This window comes from Crocodylus siamensis, chromosome 1 (assembly GCF_052110815.1).
Source record: "Crocodylus siamensis isolate JL-2025a chromosome 1, ASM5211081v1, whole genome shotgun sequence".
NCBI classification, from domain to species: Eukaryota; Metazoa; Chordata; order Crocodylia; family Crocodylidae; genus Crocodylus; species Crocodylus siamensis.
Genome location: NC_143395.1, coordinates 89,443,705 through 89,466,640, shown reverse-complemented (window position 1 = coordinate 89,466,640; position 22,936 = coordinate 89,443,705). Strand labels below are relative to the sequence as shown.

General features: G+C 42.0%; 1 protein-coding gene across 1 annotated transcript in view; it reads right to left on the bottom strand.

Moving 5' to 3' along the window:
• The window catches only part of FIG4 (FIG4 phosphoinositide 5-phosphatase), a 132,784-nt gene that overhangs the window by 28,726 nt on the left and 81,122 nt on the right, over window positions 1-22,936 (bottom strand). The window contains exons 19-21 of the mRNA XM_090037728.1: window positions 21,075-21,158; window positions 17,237-17,432; window positions 7,268-7,350 (exon numbers count right to left, since the gene is read on the bottom strand). Coding sequence (XP_089893854.1) covers window positions 7,268-7,350; window positions 17,237-17,432; window positions 21,075-21,158 — 363 coding nt within the window. The remainder of the gene's footprint in view (window positions 1-7,267; window positions 7,351-17,236; window positions 17,433-21,074; window positions 21,159-22,936) is intronic.

The window sequence follows — 22,936 nt, the reverse complement described above, 5'->3', positions numbered from 1 at the left end:
CAAGTGCCTCTGAAGCACTACATTCAGTGAGAGTATAGATGTTCATGGTTGAAGAAGTGCTTCAGAAATGACCCTCAAAAGTGCTTCAAATGCACATCTGATGGTACACTTATGGTGCTTACACAAGTTACATTTCTTGTGCAATCGGGCCCTTGAAAGCCATGATGCAACATGTGCATGTGTGACATAACACAAGTGAGCGGCTGCAGAGTGCTTCTAAAATGGCCAATTGCGCAAAAATTAACCCTTGTCAAATCAAGTATTAAAGTGCTTTAAAGCAGAGCGCCTTAGGGAACTCGTATTCCCTTGAGGGTTAATTTTTTCTCCTTTGTGGGGCTGGGCTGATACCCACACTGGCAACCATGATCATGATCATGTCTCTGGTGGGAGGCTGGACTAGATGACCTTTGAAGGTCTATTCCAGCCCTACTTTTCTATGACTCTATGGCCCCCTCTACATGTTACCTGTATCATGCAATTAACCAGGTTAATTTAGATCACTACATGTGCAAATTAACAACTGCACCACAACAAGTTTTATGAGCTATAAAGTTATTGCTGGAAAATACATAATAACTTGATAGCTGGTTTAATTTGCTTTAATTTGCACATGTAGCAGGGAATGCCCCTGAGACTGGGAACCCCATCAGTTGACCAGGCTCCCAGCTACAGCAGGGCACCAAGCACAGCCAGGGATAGGAGTCCCATAGCTAAGGGAACTCTGAGCCCTGGCAGTGCCAGACAGCTGCATACTCTGGGCCCTAGCAGTGCCCCACAGCTGCCAAGACACCATGTCCACAGCTGTGGGATGCTGGGTCCCAGCAATCACAGGGTGCAGCTGCGATCTCCCAGCTGTGGGGGTATATGGAGTGTGATCTGCCAGCCCAGGGAATGTACCAGATACTCACATGGCTGAGAGCACTGTCAGCTGAGGGGGCTCCAAGCTATGCAAACCTGCTCCCCCTAGACCAGCAATAAGGTCACAATCCCACAATCATGCCTCCTGCCATGCATGTGTAGCATAGCAGGAAGTGTGATTGTGTGGATCGCATGTTAGATCCCATCATGCCTGCACATGTGGAGAGGCCCTATGATTAAGTCAGTTGACTCTCTCAGCAAAGCAACCCTTCCTGCAGAGCAGGAATTAAAACAGGGTGGTTCTATACCTGTAAGAAAATCAGCTTCTCCTGTTAGGAAACACACTCGTTTTGGAGGGAAAAGGTATTTGTTGTATGCAAGAAGAATACAGTATGCTTCATCATGTACTTTTCCATTATATGAATACTTTTTTATGTGGCTTTAACTTTTTTTTCTGTTTTCAGGGTCCTATATACGCATGACTAACGCCAGGTCTTTACAAAAGAATATCATCTGTATACTTCTTTCCATTTCTCCAGTCCTATATACATAAGAAAATGTGCAGTCATCTAAACCAGAGCATGCTTTTAAAAAAATAAGCTGAAGACCTGTCTTTTTCCTTGCTTCTTACAATTTTGTTCTAGTTAAGGTTTCCAAAGAATTTTACGGTATAGTAGGAATGGGTAATAAGCCTGGTTCATTGGTATGGAGCCAGGCATGGAATATGAGTGCCTAGTGGGCTATTTTTGGTAAGCAGAACTGGCACTACAGGATGAACTGAACTAGATTAGTTAGTGAGGCATTAAAACTCAAGAGCATTGGTGAAATGGGGTCCAGAAAGGGTGGTCATTCCTCAAGGAAGCGATCCTATGGGCGCAGGAGACAATCCCATTGTGCATAAAAGGGGGAAAAGGCGCCAAAGAAGCACTCTTGGCTGAAAAGAGAAGTCCAGGAAAGCCTAAAGGCAAAATACAGGCTGTGGAAAGTACATTATACCTCTTTGGCTCACACTTGCAGGCCATCAGTTAGGAAGGCCAAAGCAAGATTAGAACTTAGGCTGGTGACAAAAATGAAGGACAACAAAAAGTCCTTCTTCAGATATATAAGGAGCAAAAGGAAGGTGCAGGGTAGCATAGGACCTCTACAGAACAAACTAGGGCAATTGGTGACAGAGAGGTGGGGACAAAGCTGAGCTTTTCAATTAGTTCTTTGCATCTATATTCCTAGACACAGACGAAGACAAATCTCCCAAACTGATCATAGACAGACACAGAAGCCCACCACCTGTTAGCACAGACTTAGTGAAGGGGCACTTGGATGGACTGGATGTGTTCAAATCAGCAGCCCAGATGAACTTCATACAAAGGTGCTGAAGGAACTGGCCAGTGTCATAGCAGAGGTGCTGGCACAGCTGTTTGAGCACTTGTGGTGCCCTGGTCAGGTCCCCAAGGATTGGGAAAGAGCCAGTGTGGTCCCTATTTTCAAGAAGGGGAGGAGGGAGGAACCACGAAACTACAGGCCAGTTAGTCTCACCTCTATCCTTGGGAAAACTCTGGGAAAAATCATTAAGGATCACGTTTGTGGGAGCCCAGCAGGGGAAATAATGCTTAAAGGAAATCAGCAAGCATTCACTGCAGGTAGATCCTACCTGACTAACCTTCTCTTTATGACCACGTCACAAAATGCTTGGATGCAGGAGTCAAGGTAGATGTTATCTACCCAGACTTTAAGAAGGACTTTGATACAGTATCTCCTTCTGTTCTCATAAATAAAGTGACAGGCTGTGATGTAGATGATTACAAGGTCAGGTGGGTGGCAAATTGGCTTATGGGCCGCACCCAGAAAGTGGCCATGAACGGGTTGATATTGACCTGAAAAAGATGTGGGCAGTGGAGTCCCACAAGGCTCAGTCCTTGGATTGATGCTATTCAATGCCTTCATCAGTGACTTGGACAGGGTGCTTGCCACATCCTTGTCCAAGTTCAAATTATGGGGAAAGGTAACACACCAGAGGGGGGATTCAGGTGGATCTGGACAGGTTGGAAAAATGGGAAGAATAAAATAGGATTCAGTTCAACAAAGGCAAGTGCAAAGTGCTGCACCTGGGTAAAAAGAACCACCAACACACTTATAGGCTGGGGGATGACCTTTTCAGCAGCACACAGTGGTGGAAAGGGATCTTGGAGTCATAGATGAACATAAGTCAATGTGACGAAGTGATCAACAAGGCTAACTGCACTTTATATGTATTATCCGATGCATGACAAACAGGTCCAGGGAGGTGATGCTTCTCCTCTATGCAGCATTGGTCAGGCTGCAGTTGGAGTACTGAGTCCAGTTTTGGGCACCACACTTCAAGAGGGATGCAGAGAATCTTCTCGACAGTGTTCAGAGGAGGGCTACTCATACGGTCAGAGGCCTGCAGGCAAGGCCCTACGAGGAGAGACTGAGGGACACAGATCTCTTCAGCCTCTGCAAGAGAAGGCTGAGAGGTGATCTTGTGGCTACCTATAGAGGGACATGGAGAACCTGGAGAGGGTCCAGAGGAGGGCCACTCGTATGGTTGAGGGCCTCTGTGGCCAGCCCTATGAGAAGAGGCTGAGGGACCTGAATCTTTTCAGTCTCTGCAAGAGGAGACTGAGGGGGGATCTTGTGGCTGCCTACAACCTTATCAGGGGCCACCAGCAGGGACTTGTGGAAAGTCTGTTCACCAGGGCCCCCCTTGGAGTCACCAGGAACAATGGGCACAAGCTGAGGGAAGATAGGTTTAGGTTAGATATTAGGAAGAACTACTTCACTATAAGGGTGGCCGGAGCCTGGAATAGGCTTCCCAGAGAGGTAGTGCTCTCACCTTCCCTGGAAATGTTCAAGAGGAGACTGGATAGGCACCTGGCTAGGGTCTTACGACCCCTCCCACCCGCAGTGCTCCTTCCTGCCCATGGCAGGGGGTTGGACTCGATGATCTGTCTAGGTCCCTTCTGACTCATTGATTGATTCTGTGATTCTAAAAATTCATCAGGGGAGGGTAGCAGGGAATAGGAGATGCTCTATTTACTAGCACACCCCCTGGAGTAACTAGGAACAATGGCCACAAATTGACGGAGAGTAGATTTAGGTTGGACATTAGGTTGAACTTCTTCACAGTAAAGGTTGCCAGATTCTAGAATGGGCTTCCAAGGGAGGTGGTGCCCTCCCCTACCCTGGGGGGCTTAGAGAGGAGACTGGACAAGCACCTAGCTAGGACTGTCTGACCCCAGAGCTCTTTCCTGCCCAGGGCAGGGGGTCAGACTCAATGACTTACTGAGGTCCCTTCCAACCCCAACATTTATGAATATATGAATAAAATGAGATGATAAAATAGCCTGCTGCATGCATATTTAGAAACATTGTTATGTCTAAATCAATTACGCAGAAAACTAAGAGAAATCTATTACAAAGTTTGGCTTTTTAGTTTTCAATTTTAATTCCAGTGCTGGAGACTACTATTGGAATGATGGAGAAAACAAACTGAAAAATAGATCAATGAAGAATAACTAAATGGGAACAAAGGCTTTTAGCTAATACGGTTATACAGCAACTGCAGTTTGACAAAAAACAGACATTCTGGATTTAAGAAAATAGTTTTGGTTGACTTTTGAATTATCCAATATTCTGTAGAAAACTGGCCATTTCTGCTATAAGTGATGACATTCTGGACCCAGTGACGTCAATAGCAAAAGATCCTTTGACTTCACCTGGCTCTTAATTTTGTTGTATGGCTCCATTCCATGATTAAAAGAAAAAAAAAACACAACCCAAAACTGGAGTGAATAGTAATTATTTTGTGAAAGAATTAATAGTTATTCTTAAATTATAGATATAACTATCTGCATGACCAGCATGACAAAAACATGAGGAAGGCCATTCTGAGTAGTCATTCCTCAAATCTGGAACTCCCTCCCCATTGAGACCTGCCAGAGCCTGACTCTGGACATCTTGCAGTTCTTGGGACCTTCCTGCCTGGGTAGGGATTTAGCAAGCACAGCTAATCTGGGATATTTTTATGGCATTCTTGTTTTATATCCTATTTGCTTTTGAAAATTATTTTGTCACTTATTGTAAGCTATTCTGACTCTCTCTTTGGGAGGACAACCCATACATCTAAGAACCCAACTAACCAACCAACTAAACTAAACACTAATCAAGAGACTAGAGAGATAAGGAGTGTCATTGTATGTTTGGATCTTGCAAACTTCCCAGTATCAAAAGTGGGCAAAAGTTAAGAAGGTGTTAATTTACAGAACCGTTATGCTAACTGCTTATTAAAATACAAGTCAGAGTATAATAGATTATGCAAAGAAAATGTGATTCATTTTAAAGAATTGGGAACTTCAAGGCTCTTGATGAAGGCATGCCATTTTAACATAAGATAAAGAGGTGATCCTGGACAATTGACTTGGGAAATACTCCGATTTTCCAGGATGCTAAAATTAGCATCTATTTTATCAGTACAAAACACTCATTTCTTAAAATTCTTTTAGTTGGTTAGTATAAAATGGACCCTCATATGAACAGAAATGTATAATACATTAAATATTCCTGCCCAATTCAAAAATATTTCATTGAAACACAGGATAATAAAATTAACCTACCATTACATATTAGAAAGCAAAATAAATATTAACTACATTCAATTCGTGGCTTGTAGTAATTTGCTTGAAAAACATATATGTCTAAAATTTTTGTGAGGCGTAGATTTCTTATGCCTCATGTTTGTCAATTCTAAAGCTCAAACAGGTGTTTGAAATATTGATTTACTAGGCTAGCATAATTGATTTGCACACTTGGTATCTGCAAAAGCAATTGCTCTCTTGGCAACAGAAATACAAACCTTTCCAAAGCAGAAAAAAGTTTTAATTTGGTCCTTTAACTTTCCTTACTAATTTCTAATATTGCTTCCTTTTCTCCTGTTTTTCTTCACTATAATTTACTGAGACAAATATCCCAATTCAAAAAAAACACTTCAGTTCAGGACAATACTCTAGCATATGCTTAAATATTCTCCTGAATAAACAGTCACATAAGTGCTTTCATGAAGTGGAGGCTACATTCCTTCTTAAAATGGTGACATATATAGTAGGCTATGCAGTAGCTACTTCACCGACTCATCATAAGGGTATCATAGTCATTTTGGGTTTCAATCATCTCTTGGTAACTTGCTTGAAGAAGTATTTCTATCATTTAAGCCACTGTTAATACTAGTTATTCTACTTTGTTCAATCTTCCTGCTGCTTCTGCTTGTAGTCCACATGCCAGTTTTAATAATCATTTATAGGTGTGCACTGATGAAGATTTTTTTGGCTGAAACTGATGGCCAATTTTTAACCAGCCGTATCAGCCAATACCAATCCAATTGCTGATATGCAGCCCCGCAGCTTGGAGACCAGCATCTGGCTAGTAAATCTGTGGGGGAAAGGGGCTTGGGGGAGAGGACAGATGTAGGCCCCTATGGTGAAGGAGGGAATGGGGCTGGGGCAGGGGCAGGCACTTCCCAGCTGGGGTGGGGGACAGGGCACAGGCAGCTCATCCAGGGGGCATGGAAGGGGGAGCAGCTCCTCGCCACTGCGTGCACCCCCAGGGGAGGCATGTCCCCCAGATTTGTGCATGGAGGGAGGGTGGGTGCTCACTGTGGGCCTGGGGCCGGAGACTGGGTCAGGGCTGCGCTTGGGGCAGGCAGGGTGAACAGCAGTGGTGCTGGTAAGGGTGGCTACAGGGTGGGCTACAGCCACCCGCAAATTTTTTGTAGCACCCCATAGCTACCCTTAGGTCTGCACAGTGGCTAGGAGCTGCCACCCCTACCCCACCACACCCCCCAGACAAGCCACCCCTGGCTCTGTCCCACACTCCACACTTCCCCAACTGGACAGCACCTGTCCCTGCCCCAGCCCCACTCCCTTCCTCACTATGGGGGCCTCAATCTCCACCTCCCTCTAATGCTCCTTCCTCCCCCAGACATACTGGCTGGATGCTGGTCTCCAAGCTGCCAGGCTGCATTCCCGGCTACATGCATAGATGTGGCATTTAATCAGTGACATTATCAGTTACACTGGTCAAAATCCGATATATCGTTGCACCTCTAACTATCTATCTCAGGTCTCACTGTGAAAACCAACAATTTTGTACTTCAAGAATGTTACCTCTTCCAAGTTAAAACTACAGAGGTGACTTAAGGATGATCTGAAATTTAGCCAAAAATCTAGATTTTGAAGAAAACATCTCAGTTTTCGGTAATCGGTAAGAAAGCCATCTTCCAATTACCTCTAAAGAAGGCATTTTAATCCATTAAAATAAGTTCTGTGAAGAAAAGAAAGCATTTTTCACATATTGCATTTGTCTACCTGTTATTGTTGACCACAGAGAAGTATTTTACCTTGTATATATTGAGAGATCATCCTCTGAAGGAACATCTGAGAGATTAATCCCATAAACATCTTTCATGGACTGGACTACGCTCTGGAACAAAACACGGTACATCTTTAGACCTAGCATACTACCTAGGAAAGTAATTCATCAGAAATAACTAACTCTTAGATCAGAAAAAAGTACTTTTAATAAATATAAATAAGAAATCAACCAAGCCTTTTTCTTGTACTGTCTGCCAACCTTTCTATATTTATGCTGAATCTCATAAGTTACCTGTCATGTTCTTCACTTTATTAGCAATAGGCAGCAGATCCAAATCAGTCAACAAAAAAAGTCACAACAAATGATTGAGCAATCCTTCTCCAGCAGCTGTAAAACCATTTAGGTACCCATCTCCATTAGATGCCTCCATTTTGGCCTGAGAAAATTTCTTGCCATCTAGGGCACTTACACATGTGGGGAGCCTGCTCCAACACACTGGAAACCCAGCACGTTGGAGCAGACTCAATTAATCAAGTCTGCTGGAGCGTGTAAATTGATGGGCTCTGGCAGCCTCACATGTCAAGTGTATCAGTCGCACAGTGCATCTCTGCACTGAGAAAATGGCAGTGGTGCACTTTGAAATAAAACACATTAGATGTGCTTTAGTTCAAAGCGCCCTGCCACCATTTTCTCAGTGAGGGGGACGCATGGCGCTGCTGATTCATACAACACACACATGCTTTCAATTAGCATGGCTTGCTAATTAAAAGCACTTGCAGCTGTCAGGATCATGTGTAAAATCACCCCTAGACACAGGTTTCTTAACATGCTCAGAAATGATCCAAATTGATCAGCTAGGTGCTTAGCTCCTAAATAAGCTCCACTGCAATCCAGACTGGAGCTGGAAAAGCAGCTAATAATCTCTGCCCATGTCCAGCAAAACCCGATCTGTTAGGTACCACAGAGAATGCTTGACTCACACTGGCAACAATTAACTCAGTACGAAAGTACCACCATTATCACTCTCACTTGAAAATATTAGTGTTGAAGGTGTCCACTTTTTGGGTAGCAGACTACTGATTATTTTGCATAATCACTTATATATTAGAGCAGGGGGTGGCAACCTATGGCTTGCACACTCATTTTATCAGCCCTGTGGACCCCAGGGGCTTTGGTAGTGTTTCAGTGGCACAGCTTCTTCAGGCAGCAGGGAGAAGTGATGGTAGTGGCACTGCAGTGTGAAACAGTGGCTGAACCTGCAGCAGTGCCGATGGCATCAGCCAGGTTGGAAACACTCGGAGCTAAACTCCCCTGAAATGGCTCCCTGCTCCAAAATGTTTACAACCTGTGGATTAGAGCATTCACCTAAGAACTTGGAGATCTGGCTTCTATGCTCTTAGACTGAGGGGATTCAAACTTTATAACTCCTACTTTCCAGGACAGCACTCTAACCACCATGTTATAGACTGAGCTGTCTAGCAGTCTTTGCCGCCACTGTTGTTTCTTTAACCAATGCCTATCTAATATCAAATGCATAAACAGTCTGACACTAGGGACTGGAGCTTGTAAGGGCCTAGAACCTGGATCTCCCACCACTTGGATAACAACTCTTAACAACTCAGCTATTAGCCAACAGATGGGTACTACCAACACCAGTCACTGAGGTGCCCACTAGAGCTGTGCGAAGCTTCGGTTGCTGATTCGATTTGGTGGCCGAATCTTCGAATCCGAATTGAAACAGGAAACCCTTTAATCTCTCCAAATTGAGTTGGAACCCTCCAAATCGATTCGGACAGATTCAACGATTTGCACGTAGACACAGCTTTACATTTTTCTACACACCTCAAGGCATCATGCGGCTCATGAACACTGAGCTGGTGGGGCGGATGGAGGAGTGTCCTAAGGAAGCGCAGGGGCCATCCCTCATGCACTCAGCGGCAGACCCAGAAGTGGACCAGAAGCACTTCCAATCCACCGCAAAGCGTGTGGAGGACCCTTCCCCCCCTGCTGAGCAACTAGTGCCTTCTGGGCCTGCCGGGGTACCTGGGGTTCCCTTGCAGCCAACTGCCCAGCTGGAGGGGGGAGGGTGTGTGTGTATGTGTGTGGGGCAAACCCAGAAGTTGACCAGAAGTACTTCAGGTCCACTGCTGTGCTCCTGTGGGATGCTCTATCCACCCTACCATCTCAGTGTTCACAAGCCATGCCTGGTATCTCGAGGTATGTAGAAAAAACACATTTAAAGCTGTGTCTATGGTCAAATTGCTAGTTCTCCAAATCAGCATCGAATCTTCAGATTCGGCTGAATCAAATTGGGACAGTGATCCAAATCAACGAATCAAATCAGTGTCCCCTAAAATCGTTAATAATTATATCAGCAATCCAAATCCGAATTGAATAAGGCCTGCTTCACACCCCCTTAGCGCTCACCTACAGGTCACTCTACATCTCCAGTTGATAAAGGTTGTTAAATGTGCAGCCTTAGTCAGGTATCTATGCTACTGAGAGGTGTAGTACAGACATACTCCTACATCTAGTGTTTCCTGCTTGCCAGTTGTGTGCGCCTCAGCACTCTTATATCATCCTTCAGAGCTGCTTAGCCCTTCCCACTGACTAAAAGGATCCTAGGTGGGCTGAAGCTTAAATGGAGGGGCTCACAAGGCCAATCTGGATTTATCAGCACCTACCAAATAGATGCTTAAAATGGTCACAGTCCATCCTAGAAGTTTTTCCTTTTTGAATAACAGCTGTATTTAAGTTATTTTTCAGTGAAAAAAGCAATGTTTTTTACTGGACTAAGAATTTGCTAGTTACAGATAAGCCAGTTTAAGTCACATACAACAGATAGCATTTAAGTGGCTTTATTTCTCCCATCTTTGCCACATTTGAGTCAAATATCATCATTCAAATCTCTAATCAAATAAGTAACTGATTCTTGTTACAACAGTATTCACTGAATAATATATTCAAAGCATGAGCTTTAAAGTATGAGAGAGATATCCTTTAAATTATTAATTATATCAGCAATTCACTGACACTTAGATCTAAGTCAGCTATTTTCAAAATACATAAAACTTCATGTCTAATGAGTACATTAGTACTCATTTTGTATAAATAATATTTATTTGATGATCTACATATTCTGCAGAAGATCCTAAAAATAAAGTAGGAAGACAAAATGCTGAACACAGAGGTGCTGGAGTGCACAGAACTGACATACTTAGAAACCACTATCAAGAACAGGAGGTTGCAATGGCTATGCTATGTCAGAAGAATGGGAGGGGACCGTATACCCAAGAATATTTTGTACAGCGAGATTCAAGACAGCTCTAGAAAACAGGGTTGCTCTCTATGATGACATCATGATGCATGCAAAAAGATAGGAAGTCGTTCAGCATCAGTGTAGAAAGCTGGGAGAAACATGTAGAATCTTATCTGATATGGGGGGAACATCTGGCACTGGGTGCAGGCTCAATATGAAGCAGCTTTGATCCAGAGGATGGAACCAAAGTGAGAAAGAAGAAAGCGTGCTGTAAATGTTGGCTTGAAAACAGTATTTAAAGGTCTGTTTTTTGGGGAATTGGCTTATAGGTATAGATATATGAATTATAAGGGTTCAAGATGGGCAGCAGGGGTTAACTGGATTTTTAAGAGCTTGGGAGATGTGCACTCAGCTTCTCATGGTCTTGAAAGCAGGTGGGCTGTCTAGCACAACAAGGCCAATGGATGGACATTAGGGCTGTACGAAGCTTCAGGTGCTGATCTGATTTGGCCAAATCTCCAAATTGAATTGGGAGACCAATAAAAAGGTCCAATTCCATTCAAGGTCTCCAAATCTATTTAGAAAACATTCTGAGAAAGATTTGGAGATTTGGGCAGTCCCCATTTGCCACTGCAGGGAGCTGGACCTGGACTCTGTGCAGGTAAGTAGGGGGCAGGGGAGGGGGACAGGGACCATGGGGGGGGACCTCCAGCAGGCCCCCTCCCCTGCCTGCTCCCCCAGCTCCCCTGAGAGCCTCCAGATCCCTGCCCACTTTCCCAGCCCCGTCAATGAGAGCCCTGCCTGGCCCCAACATCTCAGCTCTTAAAAAAACCCAATAAGCTTTACATTCACCAGCTGCTATGGTGACTATCCAGGCTTCTGGGAGCCCCATGGTAGAGCCTCCTCACACAGGGCAGGAGCTGGTGAGCTTTTTTTTTTTTTTTTTTTTTTAAATTGCTGGGGCACTGGGGTTGAGCAGGGGATAGGGCCTGTTTGATTCAGAGTTGGTAGTGGCTGAATCTCCGAATCAGATTCAGCCAAACTGATTCAGGACAGTGATTTGAATCATCAAATCAAATCACTGTCCCCCAAATCAGCCGAGTCCAAATCCAAAGTTAATACTAGCTGCTTAGCCCAGGCCTAATAGACACAGCCTGAGAATTGGGGGGGGAGGGGGCATACTATAACATGAAATCTGAGCCTTCAAGGCACACAGGCTGTCTAACACAACAAGGGGACACAGATTAGGAAGCAAAGAAGTATGCACCATACTGTCCCAAACAGAAGATAAGTGACACCAACAACAAGGCCTCAGAGAGCAGAGGGGCCTAAGTCCTGGTTTTGGGGGAACAGCCCAAATTAGGAGAAGGCAAAGAAGGCTTTGTGGATGTGTGACCACAGATGGACAGCCAACCAGAGACAGCCACAGATGAAGAGTCATCATGAGTCATCAAGGGGGGAGAATACAAAAGCAGAGACTTGAGATTAACAAAGGGTCCCTCCCATCCCTTTGTTCATCCCTCCCTGTTCCTTCTTGTCCCACTTCTTCCTCCCTGTTCCTCTACATCTCGTTCCCTGAGAGGGGTTCCCATCCCATCCCCCAGGAAGGGTCCCTGAGGCCACCATTGACCAAGGGCATACCAGCAGCCTGTTTCATACACCCCACTGGAGGAGGGCTTTGGGCCTCGGCATCCCACCTCCAGATTGCTGACACCTAAGAAAGAGCCTCAGAATGGAGTCTGCATCCCGACCTTTGGACCTTTTGGAGTACTTTGACTCTGATGACAGCCCTAGGATCGGTAGATATAAAATTGTTTGATTGTTTGCATTGTTGCTTTTCTGTTCTTATTCTGTGTGAATAAATTCGCCTATTATCAATTGGCTGGTGTTGTGATTGGTCTGAGGGTTGTGCTTGCCCGGAACAAAGGTATAAAGGGCTGGGTTCCTAAAATCTAGTGTCAACAGTAAGCTCGGACTCCAATTCAAACAACACATGGATATGTGAAACTTATAACAAACTGTGTCACTCCTGAATTGGGCTTCTCAGCCACAAACTGAGCTGTGGCACCTGCTAGATCTCTTACATGTACACCAGGATCCAGAAGTTTGATGGTTGTCTATTAATTCATGCAATGACAGAATTTTCTGCGAACAGAAAAAAAAAGTTTCTGGTTTTTACAGAAGTTGAACCAAAATATATTTGACAAATCCTGCAGTTAAAATGCTTTCTCAAGTATGTATTTCTTGAATCAATTTGATAATTAAAGACAATTTGATTATTAAAAATTATTTCCTGATTTCTTATTAGTTTAGCTATAAAGTTTTGGTTATTTGAAACCCCGCATTATAGACTCTCTTTAGATGAGTAAATGCTGGAATTCCTGACAAATATCTGCTAATGGTGGAACATTAATTCCAAAACACATGCACTAAAAGGCTGAAAACTGATATTCCAATTAGCTAAGTACTATGAACAAATGACATTTGGCTGACTAAATCTAGATCAGCTAGTGAATACAAACTAGGTTGTCTAACCAAAAATCTCATAGTCATAATTCTTTTGTGATTTCTACACATAAAGCAGAATACATTTTTATTTTATAAGTAAAGCAGGTACTACCTACAATTTTTTTGCTTTTGAAATGGACAAGCAGATTTATAATAGGGTTGACAAAAAACCCACTTATTTAGGTTTGACCAGTATTGTGGTCAAAACTGGTTTTCATCAAACATTCCACACAACCTTCTAAAATATTCTCAAACATTAAGTACATTTCAGAAAGTTCGGGAAACATTCCATGTTGCAGGGATGTTGACTGTAGCCGTGTTGGTTTAAGGACATAGGCAGACAAGGTTCTTGGGGTAAATGTGATCTCTTTTATTAGACCAATTTGCAAACTCTCCCTCTGCTGGAAGTAGGGTGTTTGTGCCCAACAGCTTGCAAAGAACATTTTTTTCCAGCTATTTAGTTGGTCTAATAAAAGATAATCACATTTAACCAAAGAACCTCGTCTGCTTTTAACACTGCAGAAACTCCTCAAACTACAAACCAAGTCTCACTCCTCTCCACTCCATTATGATAACAGTGTTTCAGCCCTGTAAAAGTCCCTACTTTAAATTGCTTCCAGATAATATAAGGATGACTATAAAACAGAAACCTGGTGGTCTTCAGTGATAAATAGATTTGAGCACTTCAGTAGAAAGCTTTTTATGAATGGTAGTATTATCCAGAATAAATTAAGAAATAGGTGAGATGTGAAGAAAGCAATCAAACCGGTAATGTGCCAGAAAATGCTTTGTGCCACAGTATACAAGCAATGGAAAAATGAGCAGGTTACCAAGGAAGCATCCCAAGAAATAGTAGGAACTTACAGGGGAAAAAAAATCAGGATGGCAAAAGTAAAAAATGAACTTTGCCGGGCAAGGCATGTTAAGGACAACAAGAAGATATTCTAGAAATATGCTGGCCAGAGCAGAAAGACCAAGGAAGCTGTCTACAATTAAATAGCCACGGTGAACAAGGATGATGCAAAGGCAGAGCTGCTCAAGAACTACTTTGTCTCAGTCTTCATTAAAAATAAATTAATAAATTAATAAATAAAATCAGGCTGCAACCAGCAGTTAACAAGGATTATTTGGCTAAGGAAGGGGACAACCTAAGGGATGAAATAAAGGAAAGTCAGAGAGCTTTTCATGGGTCTGAATGAATTCAAGTCAGCAGAGCCTGATGAACTTCCTCCCAGACTACTGAAGGAAGCTGCATAGGTGATCTCAGAGCCCTTGACAATAGCATGTACAAAGTCATAAGAGACTAGCAAAATATCAGGGGACTGGAAAAGGGCAAATACTTTTGCCTTTTTTAAAGAGAGGCACTAAGGAAAAGTTCTGAGATTAGTTAGCCTTACTTCAATACCCAGAAAGTTCCTGGAGCATATCTTAAGGAAGTCTACTTGCAAGCACCTGGAAAAGGCTGATTGCAAGCAGCCAGCATGGATTTACTATGAATGAATCATGTCAAACAAACCCAATTTCCTTCTGTGACAAGAAAAATAGTTGGGTGAATGAAGGGCATGCTGTGCATATAGTGTATCTGGAGTTTAGCAAGGATTTTGACTAACTCCCAAATCCTTTGTATAAAATACCACACATTCAAATTAAAGTGCAAAGCAAACAAGCTTCAAAGATCATTTTACATTTTACAAATAGCATATTTGTGGCTGGATGCCCATTTTTCTGGCTGGTTATTAGGCTAAATTGCTTGAACATGTGGCATGTTACAACGTACTGGTCCATTAACACATTACTCGCACTTCAAATGTAACATCTGCCAGGGGCCTAAAACTTCCTCCATGGGAGTAGTTGATAGCCATTTCAAAATAATCATTTCTATAGCCTTGTAAGTTATGACATATATTTTCTTAAGTAGGACAACCTTCACAAACCATTTTTTGAAAAGGCCAAAAAGGCAGTGGTCAAAACCTAAAGACAGTCTGAATCAGCCAAAACCAGCAGTTAAACCCACAGGGCACCTATACATGTGACAGAGTTCTGCTCCAATGCGTGCTAATTAACATACGTCAGAGCAGACTCAATCAAGTCTGCTGCGAGACTACTGAAGCATGCTAATTAGTGCGCTCCAGTGGCCTCCATGTCATGTGTATTCAGCGTCCTCATATTTCAAAGTGGCAGCAGGGGCGTTTTAACTAAAGCTTGTTAAACAAGCCTTTGTTAAAGCGCCCCTGCCGCCATTTTGAAGTGCAGAATGCTGAATATACATGACACTGTGGGCGCCTTAATTAGAGTGCCTCTCAGAACCTCTCTGATTAAAGTTCACCCTCACCTTCCCTAGAGCACATGTATAGATGCCCACAGTGATCAAAACTATCAAATCCTAATTTATAATAGCAGCCATGGATTAGGCCCAAGATTAATAACCGACTAGAGGTGGATACAATAGTGCCTGTCTGTGAAAATATTTACATTATAGCTCTTAGTAAATAATTGTACAAATTAATAATCCAACTCTGAATTCATAATTTTATATAAGTTAAGGTAGGAATAAAGAAGAAAATAGGACTTTACATATTAACAAAAACAAAATACTTTACCTCTATTTGTAAGCCAACACACCTCAAAGATGCCATAAATAATATTTTACATTTATTTACTTGTACCCTTCATTTACAAACCTCAAAAGTATTTTACAAAAAAATTATCAGAATCAATACTACAGTTACCTATTTTATAGATGTACTTAGTGGCAAGAGTAAGGGATAGCCCACAGGAGCCCTGACTGGTCTTTATGACCAACATAAACATTCGCTCTCTGGTGATGACATTCATACTTCATTATTTTGAGATGATAAAATATCTGTTGCAATTTATAAAATTTGGCATAAATTTAGCGAAGACATATATCCACTGGTATCAAACACTGTTCCTGTACCACACTATTTCACAAGTATAAAAAATAATTTAACTGGGTTCAGGAAAATTTAAGCTCTCTATATGAAGCCAACTTTCATATCAGAGAATCTAATCATTGTCTATAAAACAAATCATGATGTCATAGGTAAAATGTTAAAAGCTATATAGAAAAGCTGCAATTGTAATTTCCTGCCAACTTCCCATAGATAAGATGCTGTTTATATGGAAGTTTCCCTGTAAAGGGGTAACTGTAATCAGAATCTTGACCATTTCAATTCACTGTCACTTTACAGTTTAAGTTTGTATTTGCTTTACAGTTTAATGTTGTATAGCATTTTACCCTCATTTCTAATTTTTCAGTGGCATCCCAGATGTCTACCTGGTAGAAACAGAAAACAACACTTTGAACTAGACCCAAGGGGAAGATGTTTGTAAAGAGGCATTTTTAAAGTGAATCGCAAGAGTTCTGGATTAGCAAAACAGCACTGACTACACTGCTGGAATGGTTAAGTTCTTTGCCTACATTATCTATTTAAACTGTAAGCTATTTGCATTAAGGGACAGAGTTGTCTTATTATATGCTAGTACAAACCTTACTGTTACAGAGCTCCAAAACTTTATAAAGAAAATAATATTAATACTAACATTATACAATAATGACATAAAGAAAAAAGCCTACTAAAGTCCTGATTAAATAAGTGTAGCTTTTACTAAACCACCATATCTCGAAATCTAGGGATGGAGATCTAGAGCAGGAGGGCAATGAAGATATTTTTTATGAAAATATTTAGCAAAGTATTATCCAACAAAAATCAGCAAGCATGATTTTAAATAACTTAGTTCTATTAAAAAAAAGTTTCACCACACTGCTGAATTACCAAGCAACAGTTCAAAGTTTAAAAAGAGATGTAGTGAAACCCATTGCATAGAACCAGGAAAAATTTCTGGCTTTGACAGCTTTGGTATTATAGAGGACTAGACCCTCTTTTGGGGCTGCCAGTTCCTGGGACCCTGTCAGTCTTTACGTCCACAGATTTTTTTTTAAATGTTATTCTCTCTCCTAATACAACATGAGAGACCCCTAGCACTGCAGAGAAACTGACAATTGCATATAATCTGTTTCATAGTTACACTAAGTGCTGTCAAGTGTACAAAACAAGTAAGCAGGAGAAATATTTTTTTCTTCTCAGTCTTTCAATGACATCCAAACAGATGTTGTAAACATCATCAGATAAAATGTATTTTCAAAAAGAATGTGAATCTTAAGAGGATGGCTCCCTTTCACCACAGGTCAATGCAATTTCTTACCTCAGTTATTTTTGTATTATCTCCTGTATCAGTCATCTTTACTGGAGTGGAGCGCTGAGAAACAGCACCTTCATCTTCCTTGTCAGTTCCAGAATCATCCTCTGAACTGCTAGACACTGCTTCCTCACTTGGTGGGGGGGGGGCACTAGCAGCTGTCTTGCGCTGCAACATAGTTTCTTCTCTGTTACTTTTGTTTCTATTAAAAAGAAGGAGAATACATACATTCACAAACAGATGAACATACAGTATTTTCAACTGTATGCATTCCCAAATTTTGACTGCCATCTCATTTGGGGGAAACTCGGAAGCCTCTGGGTGTGGACACACGTAACAACTGATCTGTTCTAAAATGTCACTAATTGGGAAGTGGGTCACAACTGTGTGAAGTCTTGTGGCTCTGACACCAGGAAGTGGTAGTGAGCACCCAGCCTAGCATGCCTTGCAATGAGTGAGTTGGTGGGGAGGAGTGAGTGCTTGTACCCATGCTTTGGAAGTCCTCAGGGGTGGATGATCACTGATCTGTGGCTTGGGGCATTGTCACTTTTCTGTTTTCCCTTGTTTCCTAAATGTGAGTTCAATAAGGTTCAACAGCCTGCAAAAGACCAAAGTCTGTGGTATGCTTGCCTGACTTGGCAGGGAGAGGAGGAGGTTCTTAGATTCACATGTATTGCTTCTCAGGGGTTGGGGAAGCATGATGAGAGACTGCAGTCAAATAAGGAGCGAGGACAGAGGTGGTTGTTAGAAAGATAGCTTTTATTGAGCAAGCAGTACAAGGGAGATGGTTGATAAAGACTGCCAACAAAAAAGGGGGGCAGTACGTTTTGGCCATGGATCAGAATAGACTATTGCAGCAGTGTTGGGGAGGGATAAAGACCAATGAAGCCTTGGACACCTAGAAGACTGACCAGACCCATGTCACAGAATGCTTGGTGTCCACACATAACACTGAACTGGCTTACAGTGAACAGGTTCAAAATAGTACTAGATTTTCCATTCATCTTTTTGAGCCATCCCAGGCCAATTTAACAGGCTTGTATATCTGTCTGAGTCAGGTTAAAACCACATTTAAATCATTCTACATTATGTGTCCATGCCCTCTACATTACCTTTGGAGTGGAGCAGCCAGGTTCTGCCTATCCTGTGAATCCCCTATTTCAATTTCCCCTGGGTACTTGGTATTTCTGAAACCCTTCTTCAGATACTCAGTAGTTGAAGAAAGCTGAAGAAAGCTCTATGATTACATAAGACTTCCTCTATTGAGTTCATTTTTGTTATTTTTTCATTTTCTTTCTAAACACTTACATTTCTTGATAGATACTTTCGTAACCAACACACTGTGGATGGGCATACGTCTGAGATAGTTTAGGAATTGTTACCTATCAGCTCTGTGTTCTTGAGGGAACCCTGGCACCCAGCTTGCTGGACTTAAAAAGGACTTTTTCTTCTCCCCCTCCCTGACACACATCTCACCTAATCAGAAATAAGCAGAAGAAAACTTTAATGGGCATCTCGGGCCATACATTCCCTGGTCCCAGTATGGGAGGCCTATTTAAACTTAATTGACTAAAACTTGGTTGCCAGGTTAGGGAATGCTGAGGCAAGAGACCAAAGTCAGAGGAGGTATAAGCGACATTTGAACAATGGTTAAGGGGTCATCATAACATCCAGCCCATTGGAGCCCTGACCACAAACACTCCCATACTTTTCCTGGGATGACTGGTGGAAGTCCTACCCACAAAGTTTATGAACACTCCAAGTAATCCCCTTAAGTATGTTCCATATACCCTTGGGATTTCCTGTTTTAGAAAACAGACTAAATCAAGGCACCAGTAAAAGACTACAGTAAGATCTGAAAGTCATGCTAAACTGAAGCTTATTCACAACAGGTAAAATACAAAACACTGATGCTGACTTCACAGTGCAAGCACAGCTAGGCCATCTGAGAAGAAATAATGCAGTATCCCATCCAGTTTATCTTCTATATTCATAATAATTTCAAGTTGGCTCCTAGGTGTTTGGTTACTCCTTAAAACCTTATGTTTTTCCTGGCTGTTAATCAGTTTCTTGACATGTTCCAAACCAGATAACCGCTTGTCACTGAAAAAGGTAATTCATTTAAAATGAAACCATTTACATAACAGGATTTTTCCTGTCGATTACGGCTTGGGACTCTCTTGACTACACAGTTAAAAGAATGCTTTGAAGAGGCTGGACTAAGGGTGTAAGAAAGCTGTAAAGCAGCAAACAGTGTGCTTCATGAGAGAGAAGGCTCTCTGACACCATCCATTGTTCTCTCTTTGTCACTTATTTAACCTTCAGTAATTGTGCTAGGAACTGTGCCTGTCAACAAAACAGTGCATTGGAATAGTGAGATCCCAGCTCGCTCTCTCTCTTCCTGTTTCTCTTTTTCTTTCTAGGAATAGCTTTCTGAACCTGAATTTTATTAGTTAAGCTTGAACTAGGTTTCCCCAAATACTCAATTGAACCAGGGTAATATTGTAATTGTTTTTGTTTGTTTTTCCTTGCATGGCTATTATTACTAGAACCATCATACATTTCATATACTTAGCAAGAAATATTTTTTATAGTCAAACTGGTGGTAACCTGGTGTATTTTTCCTTCTCTACTTCCCCTTCCCCACTTGCTCTGCAGCAATGCTTCTTTTACCCAAGCCAAAGATCCCTGTAAAGCCCCAAAATACTGTGGGGTTCGCTCATCAAGAGACTACCACCAGTAGGACAGTTCAGGCAAAAGACTGGGATGTGCTGAGTTTGAGAAACACAAGGGGATCAGCTTGTACAGGCTGACTGAGCCAGTTTGGCTCACACATGCCCTAATGAACTGAATGCTGGCCCATGAGGGTGTCAGCTGGACACCCAGCCTGATTCAGTGGTATTCTGTTCACCTGTGTGCTTGTGTCTGACTGCATTTTATTGTTGCCCTAATGAACTGATTCCTGGCATAATAGGGTGGTCAGCCTGTATGTACTGATCAACTGGGCCAGGCCAGGTCTGTCATGTTAGTGTACATGTGCATTTGACTGATTTGGTGGCTGAAACCCAGCACCACTGAAACTGAGTCCTGCAAGATAGCTCCATTGGGGGTGAGGACTTGCAGAAGGGAGAGATACAGCTCCATACAGAAACACAAGTAACAGAAGCAGCACGTGGATAGAATTACAGAGACCCCAAAAAGGTACCCCTAATAAATGAGCGCACCACAAAGTGACAAGCAAATCTGGTAACAAAATAGCAAATCCTGCCATCAAAATTACAGGAGTCTGGATTGGATAACCTTGAGGTTCCTTCCAAACCTGTGATTCTAAATTCTTATCTTTGGCTCTCTTAGGTCCTCTTTCCAGATTGTGCCAGCAAAAAGCTAGCAGTTATTAAGCAAGTAATTCATTCATTGTCCCCAACATTGCTTGGTCTCTAAATTGGAGAGCTCTTTTCAGGAGATACAACTTTATAACTTCAACTCTGTGTATCAATTTCTCTCATACTCTCACCCAGCTTCTTCACAACTGAACTGATGATCTGGTTTGTTCTATTCCCTCTTCCTAACTTTCTGTGTTCAACATAATTAACTCTTCACTCCATTTCCTATATCCAGACCCACAGCCTGGTCTAATTTTTGGACTTCTCCTTCTCCCTGGCCTCTTGTATACTCCTGTATCTTATAATTTAAGTGTATGTGTGGCTTCTTTATCCAGGTCATTACTCATTTAGAGCTCTTTCTCTCATACCTTTTTACAGTTAATTGCATTTATATGCCGGAATTTTGATGATGATATGCCAGAACAAATGTCTTGAATTCTATATTTTAAGACCAGTCTTACCCCAGCACTGATTTTCCAGTTTCATCAGGTTTACGGACGGTAAATGGACTTGGATCAATGCCAACATTCTTAGGCATGAAGTCTCTGGAGGAAGAGAGAAAACAAAGAGCTCAATATTTGAAATTATATTTTGTCAGGTTTTGTTAGTTCTTTCTACCAAGAAGTCTACATATTCTACCAATGCTATTTTCCAACATCTGCTTTTGAATTCAAACAAGGCAAAAGGTGTTAGGGAAGTGAAAGAATGAAAAGGAGAAGGAGAAAACATGGATTTGGAGTGCCTCCTAAGGCTCAAAACTGCTAGGGAACTTAAGAACTGTCTCTAGACAGGTGGTTGAAAGGAACTGAGAAGCAGGAAGTATATACTGTTACCAATATTAGCCCTTTTGTAAGGCTTCAGTTTACAGCTGCAGAAATGTAACTAAAGCAGATATCTCAGTCCTGTTCCTGAGCAACCACAAAGTAAACCTCTGCAAATATTATAATTAGGGTGACTGGCAAAGTCAAAAAGCAATCAACATATTCAAGCAAAGCAGTACTGAGATCAAATTAAACAGAGCAAAACGTTTGCAGGAACCTTCATACAAGAATGTTATTAGACAAATAATACAAACATGGTATATGAGGGCTCTCCAACTGGCAGCCTGTGGGCCACATCCAGCCCTCAAGAGGTTAACCTGTGGCCCCTGGACTCCTGGTTGCTCTCCTGATGCTGTTGCCAGAGTCTCTGAACTTCCCCTCCCTTTGCTGCCAGCCACTACCCTGGCGACAGCGTGATACAGCATGGCCCACTGGGCTGAGAAGCACATACCAAAAGATCCAGGAGCATTGGTGGGGTGCAGTAGGGGGTCATCCATGTGACACGGCATTGTGCAGTGTGCATCTAGGGTGTACGCAGTATAGTGAAACAGGGGAGGGAGCTCAGACAGCATGGTGCGGCAAGTAAGGTGGCCACTGGTCCTGTTTTATACTGGACCACCCTGTTAAATCCTTTGTCCCCTGTCCATTTCTAAATAAGGAACGGACAGCAAAAAAAATCCTATTTTTCAGTTCACTGGTGAAAACACATGTCAGTCACTTGTCCTCATGATTCTATTGGCTGTACCTAAAGGTAAATGAAGCAGTAAAACCATTGGAACACAGGGGTTATAAAAGCTAACCCAGGTAATGGAACAAGAATCTGTAGTTTCTGTTAAGACTAAGTTCACACAATCCAGCCTGTGGATGATTTCTTGTTCTGCAATTTCATCCTTAAGTCCATTTTTAAAGTTTTGCTAAGAACACCTTTTCTGAGGTCAGTGATGGACTTGTCCAGGAAGGTTAAAATAGCCTGCCACAAGTTTCTGAATTAATATATAAAAGGTGCCACTCTGTCTGCCTTCTGCCTGACTTCAGACCAACTTGGGTAACAACCTCTCTGTGCACATAGTATATTATAGTTGGAGTGTAAGTTGTAAGATTGTTGGTGACAGAGACAGATATAACCAAGTGTACCAGATGTGGCTGCACTATAACGGTTATATCAAATAGGTTCTAGAAATCAAAGCAATCTGATGAGCGTAAAGTAAGGTGAAAAGAAAAAGCTAGAGGCAACCAACATTCTAAAATGGTCAAGGAACATGATAACAAAATCTCCTAAAAACCTTCCAATATTTTTAATTTTCACAACATAAATCCATAACCAATTGGCATCTTTCAGAGACAAAGAAGAACTGTCCAGGAATGAGAGAATGAAGATGATGATGATTATGATAATAATAATAATCCAATGAGAGAACATTTGTTCCAGTAATGTTAGAGTAGTGTAATCACAATGGACCATGAAATGTATAAGAGGTAAGGGTTTTGTGTGTTATCTTTTA